The sequence below is a fragment of the Egretta garzetta genome, unplaced genomic scaffold (genome assembly GCF_000687185.1).
Source record: "Egretta garzetta isolate BGI_Z169 unplaced genomic scaffold, ASM68718v1 scaffold291, whole genome shotgun sequence".
Taxonomy (NCBI): domain Eukaryota; kingdom Metazoa; phylum Chordata; class Aves; order Pelecaniformes; family Ardeidae; genus Egretta; species Egretta garzetta.
In genome coordinates, this window is record NW_009258783.1 from 1,160,681 (window position 1) to 1,169,882 (window position 9,202).

General features: G+C 39.9%; 1 protein-coding gene across 4 annotated transcripts in view; it reads left to right on the forward strand.

Annotated features, from left to right (window-relative positions):
* The window catches only part of CELF2 (CUGBP Elav-like family member 2), a 206,624-nt gene extending 197,926 nt beyond the window's left edge, over positions 1 to 8,698 (forward strand). For 3 of the 4 annotated variants that reach the window (XM_035889161.1, XM_035889160.1, XM_035889163.1), the window contains exons 12-14: positions 1,338 to 1,481; positions 6,870 to 7,041; positions 8,345 to 8,698. In XM_035889161.1, the coding sequence (XP_035745054.1) occupies positions 1,338 to 1,481; positions 6,870 to 6,997 (272 nt within the window). In that variant the 3' untranslated portion in view covers positions 6,998 to 7,041; positions 8,345 to 8,698. The remainder of the gene's footprint in view (positions 1 to 1,337; positions 1,482 to 6,869; positions 7,042 to 8,344) is intronic. The other variant, XM_035889164.1, reaches the window with a different exon arrangement.
* Positions 8,699 to 9,202: the final 504 nt, after the last annotated feature.

Consider the following 9,202-nt stretch of genomic DNA (forward strand, 5'->3'; position numbering starts at 1 on the left):
GGCAGGGCTGCTCTCGATCCTTTCTTCCCCCAGCCTGTACTGATACCGGGGGTTACCCCAACCCAGGTGCAGGACCTTGCACTTGGCCTTGTTGAACCTCATGAGGTTCACACAGGCCCACCTCTCCAGCCTGTCCAGGTCTCTCTGGATGACATCCCGTCCTTCTGGAGTGTCAACCGCACCACTCAGCTTGGTGTCATCCGCAAACTTGCTGAGGGTGCACTCGATCTCGCTGTCTAAGTCATTGATGAAAATGTTAAACAGCACCGGTCCCAGTACAGACCCCTGAGGGACACCACTCATCACCGGTCTCCATCCGGACATCGAGCCATTGACCACTACCCTCTGGATGCAACCATCCAGCCAGTTACCTATCCACTGAACAGTCCACCCATGTCTGGCTCCATCAAACATCATGTTCTTCCAGGCATCCATTGCTCATTTCCACTATGTTATTGTAAAGGAGAAACTGAGCTAGGGAAAAAAAACCCCACAAACTATTAGTGCTAGGATGAGTGTTTAAACCAACAGCACTAATAAGGGGTATCTCAAATTTTGGCTGTAAGAAAAATACTCAAAGCACATTTGAGTTTGCACGTTTCTTTGCAAAATCAACTTTGTCTACAGACACTCTAATTTCAACCCAACTACTTTATTTTGAACTTTTTAAAAAGACTTACTTTACAAAGTTTCTTCCAGGAGGCAGAGCTTTCTATGGGGAATTTGTTTTTAAAAAAAAAAAAAAAGCTGTCATTTTGAAATGAGTCAGTACAAATTTAATTCTGAGTATCTTTCTCTTTCTGGCTTCCCTGATTTCCAAGTCACAGGGTTTGCTTTGTCTTATCCTTCTTATTCCCATCTCCACCAGTTTCCTGCCCTCTACATCTGTGATACTCAAATCTGAGCTCAGCTCATTGCATTTCCGTAAGTTCCCACAACTAAAATTAAGCCGACAAACCCATGCAGGTGTTTGAGGCAGCAGAGGACTCCTTGTGCAGCTCTTGGGGTACTGTGAGAGGGTAATACATTGTGTACCTGCTTTCCTAACCTAAATTATACTGAAAGACACTCGTATAAATTGAAGAAAGAGGCTGCAGTTTAACTTCTTCTGTAGTAGCGTTATCAGGTAAACACTTTTCAAGCTAGGATGCTCTAAAGAGCTGCATTTCAGCTCTGTTCCTTTGATGAACCACTTGCGTTTGTTCCTTCAGAGTTGGAAAGTGAAATGCTTTCTGACCATCACCTTCAGTAAGTATTATGGAAAAATAGATTAAATATAGCACTTGGAATAGCTGTTTTCATACTTTTTGTTTGTTTGTTTGTTTGTTTTCCTAAAGGTCCAGAAGGGGCAAACCTCTTTATTTACCACCTCCCCCAGGAGTTTGGAGACCAGGACATTCTGCAGATGTTCATGCCTTTTGGAAATGTTATCTCTGCTAAAGTCTTCATTGACAAACAGACCAATCTGAGCAAGTGCTTTGGTATGTCAAATTTAATAAATTGAATGGTAAAAACCACATGCACTGTACTGAAAAGGGGCCAGGAAAGAAAATTAACAGCAACGTGAGAAATGTCATACTGGAATCTCATTCCAAAAATAATGGACTGTTAATCCTCAAATGAGCGGGAAGATGCACAGACAAACTAGTTCTAACTAAAAATTGGCTATGAAAAAACAATAATAATCTTCCAGTCTGACATCTCGCATGAATGTGTCAAGTACATGAAACTAATTACACCCTATGTGGGGGAATGTCATTTAGTATACTATTAAACTGCCTTTTTACGGATACCTAATTATTCTCTATTGTATAGCTGAGCCACTTAAAAACGCTGTATGTTTAACCCATTACTTCTACATTACAGGAATTTCTTTCTTCTGAATTGAGAGAAAGATTTTGCAATTAGTGATTGAGTGGTGTGTACATATAGTTCAGAATGCTTTACAGACAGTTGATGTCTAGACATGCAGCTCCAGCTCTTGCGGGCGGGCTCCAGTGTATTCAGGAAGGTAGCAGCTCCCCTTATCTTAGGGCAGGGATGAAGGGAGCCTCACCAGATCAGTGTCAAGTTTCCCAGAGAACACTTTGAGCTGCCAGAAAATTAGATCTCAACAGAGGAGAAGATGATATGTTGGTATAAAACAAGTTCTAGGGTTGATTAGGTGGGTTGATGTCTTTTGAATAGCAGAGATGCGCCGGTTCAGTGCTTTGATGGAGTGGAGTACAGAGTGTAAGCGAGTGGCAAACTGTTAGAGCATTGGTCTAATAATTGCAGTCTTATGCAAGACATGAGGAGGGTCTAGGAGGAGGAAAGAATCTCTTAAAGATAAATTTTATAAAGTTTGACCTAAAATATTGGAGCTTCCATAAAAGTGACAATTCTTTCCCAGAGTAAAGGAATGCAACTGTATATATGCCAAAAGAGTAACCAGTCCAGACAACCCCCTAGTTTCCAAAACTCCTTTGTGTTGCTCTTTGCCCAGCACCATCCCTTAATTCTGAAGTGTCCCCATTTGAGGGGTCCCCATTAACCATAGTACATGTTTCTTAGCTTGCACATCATCACTTTTTTTAAAATCTAGGTTTTGTTAAAACGTGCCTGTCTAAGGATTTGTCTCCACCAGGGCCATTCAGGGGCCCCACAGATTTTGGGCTTTAACCCATCTTGAAAAGGTTTGAATTTATCTAAACAGACAGTACCCAAACATGAGGAGAATTCATCAGGTTACCTAGAAGTAGCTACTGCACTGGAATTCAAGCCTTGCCACAATCTGAGTGTTTTTCACCTGAAGACGAGCCCTTAGTACACTTGGAAAGTTAATTTGGTTCAGAGAAAGGGTTTGGCATTCTTTCTGCATTTTTCCATAGTCTTTCAGTTTGTTTTTGAAGCATTCACCTCTTTAAGTGCTACAAAAAAATATTCATATCTAGACAAATAAAAGTCCAGCGTGTTTCTGCAATGGGTTAAAACAGTTCCTGAGGCTGCAGTAAACTTGAAAAGTGGAATTGAAATGGACTCCCTATTGATCTGGAGCCAGTTCAGTTAGTATGTTGGGGTGACAAAATTATTGTTGAGGTCTCCAGGAATCTTCATGAAATGACAAATCAAGCTACGTTAATCCAAATGCAGCAATTGTGGTGACAGCTGAAAGAAAGTAGATTAGTTTGGGCAGGCGGCTCAATTCATCAGCTCGCTTCCCACACTTGCTCTTTGTGGGTTTCCTTTTACTCTTTGATTACCTACTTACCTGTTTGTCTGGATTTATGGGACACACCTACCTTAGAGTGATGCACTGAGGTTATCTTATTTGAGGGAAAAGGGAGGGGTCAACACCCAATGGATAGAGGAGTCCACTGTCTTTTTGGCATTAGTCACATTTCACTAACATTTAAATTTCTTATTCTTCCTCCCCAGATATTCTGCCACCAGTGAGAGAGCTTTAAAAACAAAAAGTACTGCAGTGGCAGAGGAAGTTGAGATTTTCTGATTCAGTAGGTGACTACTTGGTGGTGTTGCTAATCACAGGCAAAGCCAGTATTAATTCTGCTGGTTTAACATACTAGCATACTCTGTATGTACATCCTCAGCTTTACTGGCAACCCTCTATTTGTTGTTTTGGTCCCATATTTGTGTTTTAAAAAGCTTTATTTTTTCCGTGTCTTCCCACCCAAAAACTAGGACAACAGTGCATCTGAAGAACCCATTTCTCTTCTGTATCACTAATGGTCATTGCTCTCGGTACAGTTTGGGTTTGGTTTTTTTGTTTGGTTGGTTTGGTCTTTTTTTCCCTTGTAACAGTAATGGTAATGATGTGCACATGCTTGGTATTTTCTGCTCTGGAGTTTCCAGTCTCCTGCCCAAGGGAGGAGGAAATCAAATTACAGATGAGGACAGGTTGAACACCAGGAAGGTGAAAAGATTGTCCAAGGCTGTCCACTGGCAGGATTGGGAAGGTGCATTCTGAGTGAGTCACAGGGTAGTGATATACAGTCATGAACTTATATGTAGCACTGCTTCTCAAAATGAAAAATTACTTTTCTTTGCAGAAAATGGACTTTGGCATTATTTGCTTTCTTGTCCACCTCAACTGAATGCTTGAAAGATTAAATGGTGATGAGGAGGACAGGACAGTCTGTTTATGCCTGGAAATGCTCTTCCATGAGTTCTCATGAGCTCTAGCTGATTCAGCAGACAAAGGGTTCCACTCTTCAAGCTTATCTCTCGCTTTTCATAAACCTTAGAATGACAGAAATGAGAGATGTAAAAGTCAGGCAGGGGAGGGGGGACCCAGTGACATCAGTGCATGAATGCAGTCTGCCTCATAGCAAAATTGCTGCTTGAATGATTAAAAATATTTATATAGATTATAGAGATACCTAGAGATTTAAAACAAAAATCAGAATTGTCATGACAGAGTCTTTGAAAATTGATAAGAAACATCATCCCATCCTCATGTAACCCGCAGTTTAAAATTCAGACAAAAAATGATGAATGGGTGCAATCAGAAAAAGATAAATAAAGGGGGAGAATGCCAGATTTCCTCTGTAAGCTTTATAAATGAAGGATCTCGATAACGGAGAAGATGAAAGCGTAACAGGCTAATGTAGATGTAGCATTCTGTGTAGAGACAAACTGTGAATCAGAATAACAACTGAATGATAAAGGCTGATGCCACCGATGCAGCACAGAGGTTATGTGTTGGAATTTGTGGCTGAGATGAGGAAGCTAATAAAGAGATATAGAATGAGGTGACTTGTCTTACCCCCCTGGAAGGTAAGCACAGCCTGAGCTAATTGGTCTTCTGTCATCAGTGGAGATGTCTAAATTGGTGACATGAATGGTGGGTGGAAAAGCCACCTCTGAGTGTGCTTGCTTCTCTTCATTCACTATTCATAGGTGCCATCTAAGTGACTAGTTTAGATCAGTTGCTTAACTTTCAGGTGGCTAAAACTAGCTAAGAAGAAAAGGTGATGAGAAGTTCATAGCAGAAGACTGTTCTGAATGCACTTAAAGAGAACAAAGCGAAGGTCAGGAAAGCTGTAGCGGAAAATGCTGAATTGTCAAGGCAGGTAAGAGTAGCTACATCTTGGTTGTGAGGCACCTGCCTGGAAAGTGCTACAGCTGCCTTCCAACTCAGGGTAGATCTCTTTTCTAGCCCTGAGGCAATCCTAGAGATCAAGGCTGAGATCTGTGAGCTGATAGAAGTAGGCACAGGAGTGCAGTGCTAAGACAGTGACTGGAGTCATGTGAACATCTCCTAGAAGAAAATAGGGGAAAGGAATAAAAGAAGAGAGTGATGAAGCTCCTCAGGATATGGCAGTAATATTAAGAGGACATGATCTAGTGGAGAGAGTGAGGAAGTGACAAGAGTTACTAAAACCAAGGAAGGTATGGAGGAATATTTATTGTCCCTTAAGGAGATAACAAATAATCAACCACAGAACAGCATGAATAGAGCACTTTGACTTTGGACTTTGGCCAGGAGAGGATCTGCAGAGATTTAAGGGAGAGGTGGTTTTGAGTGGAAAGAACAGAAGTTAACCTGAATTGTCAGAGAAGAGTCGTAAGTTAAATAGTTTGGTGAAGTTGATTTAAGGTGAAACCATAGGAATGGTTATAAAGGAGAACATCTGGACAAGGACCAGATGACTTGATAAGAGGGGTTTTTTCTTTACAATGGGGAAAGTGTGTCATTCTGACCCTGAAGATGGAAGGGGGCAGCAGTGCAAGGTAAGCAAGAGCCATAAAAGAGCAGGTTAAAGTGATGGTAAAAGGAGGTTATGAATCAGAAAAGTACACAGGCACTGAGCACAAATGAAGAAAGCTGGTAGAAGGGAGGCACTGAGAAGCCTGGGTGTTAGGACTGAAAACAAAGTGCTTTAACAGAGCGAAGGGATATGTGTTAAGGCAAATTCAAGTGGAAAGAAGAGGGAGCATTTCAAAGCAGATGCATAATAGCAGGCTGAGTACAGTAGTAATTAGCCAGTGCTGAGGCAGAGCAGCAGTTAGGCAAGCTTTGCAATTACAAGTGGGAGGCCCAGATATGAAAATGAATTTTGAGCTTCCAGAATCAGGGAGATTTGAGTCCATTATGAACAGAGCATTTTTAGTCTCCCGGGGAAAAGGAAGCTGAGCCAGGCCAGCCATTCTGAATTACCCGAGCAAGCATTATCCCCCTAGTTAGTGCTCGCAACCAAGGAGCAGATCTGGGGTTCTCATCAAGCCCTGCCATTGTCTTTACGATGCTGCTTAATTTTGATGCTTGCATACCCCTTTGGGGACCAAGAGGCTGAATTAATTAACATTTAATGTACCTTGAGCTCTTGAACTGGAAGGAGCTGTAAAAATACAAAATATTAATATTGCAACTGTCCTAGGCTACGCCCAAGGAGATGAGTGGTTCACAGCACACAGGACCAGTGCACATGAACTCACATTCAGGTGTGCAAATGCATACAGGCATCAAAGTTTGGGGGTTGTTTCTGTAACCAGGCTTTCCATTTCAGCTTCACATCTGCAGGCTGGCCTAATAGACTGGGAGGTATGTAGATATTACAGTGAAAAGTGTCACAGTAATAAATATCTTCGGTCTCTGAGGTAGGTAGATAAATAACAGATTGGCAACTGCATTGCACCAAAACTGGCCAACTGCATCCCAGCTAGTAAAAAAAAATATTATGAAGGTAAAGGGGAAGGCAAAGGAAATGGGAGAGGAAATGGGATACAGAGTGTGATCAAAGAACTCATTGAAAGTGAGATAAATGTGTCAAATAAATAGTAATAATAAAATCCTAACAGAACGCCTTCTGACATTTGTTCTAACCTATAGTTCACTTTCTCTCCCGCCTCCGTTCTGTGTCTCGTAGGTTTTGTTAGCTATGACAATCCAGTCTCTGCACAAGCTGCTATCCAGGCTATGAACGGCTTTCAGATTGGCATGAAACGCTTGAAGGTTCAGCTGAAACGCTCCAAAAATGACAGCAAACCTTACTGATCTTAACCCCAGATGCTTACTGCTCTTATTTTAGCTTTCTTAGGGTAAGTCCCATGAGCAAACCTGTCCTCTGCAGGGGGGTTAAGAAAGAACATAGAGCCAACCTTCACAAGAGACAGTTATTTTTACAGTTACCACTTCCATTTCCCCACTTGTCCTTATTACACTTGGCTCCCATTTCCTTGCCAAGTGATTACTGAGTTGTGTTACTGTATTTTGTTTTGCAGCATAATTTATCTCCTTTAAAAAAAAAAAAAAGTCTTGAAATTCAAAGCAACACACACACACACACACACACACAAAAAAAATGTGCAATTTAACTCTGTGAACCCTGGTGCCATTAGCACACAATAAATGTTGTTTTCTATGGATGGATCATATTTTGCCAGGGTGGCACCAGCAGTTTATAGGTTAAACAAAATGGCCTCATGCCAGTCGAAGCACTTATTTTGCAACAAAAATTGAAACAAGTCTTTCCACTACATCAACTTGTTTTTTGAGAAGATTTGATTTTTTTTTTTCGGTTCGAATCAACGTGTTGTTATATATTGGTCTGATTTTACACTGGTCGTCTTTATATTTCACTTTTTTTTAAGTTCTTGTTTTTTTGGAAAGGATTAATGTAAAAAAGATTTAGAGATCTGTTTCTAAAGCTACAGGGTTTAAAATAAAAAAATAAAATAAAATGAGTGACAATACTTGATGTTTCTTGAGAGATAAATTTAATAATAATAAAAAAAAGAAAGCCACAGGCCTGTAAATTTTATTTGTAAAAAGCATTTCTATTTTTATACAAAATTTTTACTGCCTCAGAAATAATGGAAGTTATTTATTGCCTATTGTTAACTTATTGGATACCTAAAGAGCAGCTCTCTATGCTAGCTAGATCCTTTGAAGTAGTCTCTAGAGTAATTGTGCCAAGAATGGGCGCTTTTTCACTGTTGAACCCTACACCCTCTACAGTTCATGCTTTTATCCTCTTGTTTGTATTTGTCTGGTTATTTTGTTCGTAGTTTCCATTACCTAGTTTAAAGTTCAGTTGTCTGACCTTTTTTTCTCCCCCCCTCCCCGTACCTTTCTGTTACATTTGTAGAAACTGGTTCTTTCCTCTCTTTTCTCCCCAAAGAGGAATCCATTCTCTCTGACTCCTTTCAGATGGATTCTTTTGGGGTTCCATTGTGCTCTTGTTGACAAGTAATTGTAAGTTAATGCAAATTATGTGAACGGCTCATAGACTCTACTGATAAAAGATTTGCATTAGTTTTCTCCTGCACCCATAAAAGTGATTTTGTTTGTGCTGCATAGATTCTATGTAACTTTTTTTCCTCTTCCTTGTTTTTTCCCTAGACATCTCCATGCCCGTTAGCCCATCGTTTGCCTAGCATGTCCCTGTGGCGTCTCAAAAAAAAAAAAAGTTTCATCGTCCCGTCATTGTTTCTGATGTCTTTCTGACCTCACATCATATTTGGTTCTCCTACTGACCTTTGATCTAGTTTGACCTTTGAAATTTGCATGTGACCTCATCTAGCTATGAATTCTGGGAAGTCAATGTGAAAAAACATTGCTGCATTCATGCAAGACTGAAATTTATTATTAGATAAATTAATGATAGGATTTAAAAACAACCTGTGGCAAAATGTTTTTTCTTTCTTTCCTTTTTTTGGTTTTCTTTTTTCCTTTGGGTTTTTTTTTTTTTGTTGTTGTTGTTTGGGTTTTTTGTTTTGGTTTTTTTTTTCATTTCGTAAAAAAAAAATAAAAAAAAAACAGACTTGAAAGTATTATACAGGGATTGGCATTCTGCCTGGTCACTGGTGACAATAGCAATATGTGTCCAGAGGCACAGAATGTTGGTTTCTAACAGACTACTTCCAAAACAGTTTGAGAAATAAAACTGTCTGATTTTAAGTCTCTAGAGGTCTGTAATAGTTTTTACATTTTTCAGGCAGTGTAAAGTTTTTTGATAAGGCCATTTTAGGTGGCTCACTTTCTCATTAAAGTATATATATAGAACCACTTTTTGTAGATTAGTATAAGAAAATATTTACCCTGTTTTAGGGCAAATGCTACCTACTTGTGTCACCTTTTGCTGAACTGACTCACAGTTAGACAATCCATGGTTTAATGCACATGAAATTACCTATATTTTATACTGTTTCAATGTACAGAAGAAAGGTTACTGTAAAATGTGTTACGTTGGTGCTTCTG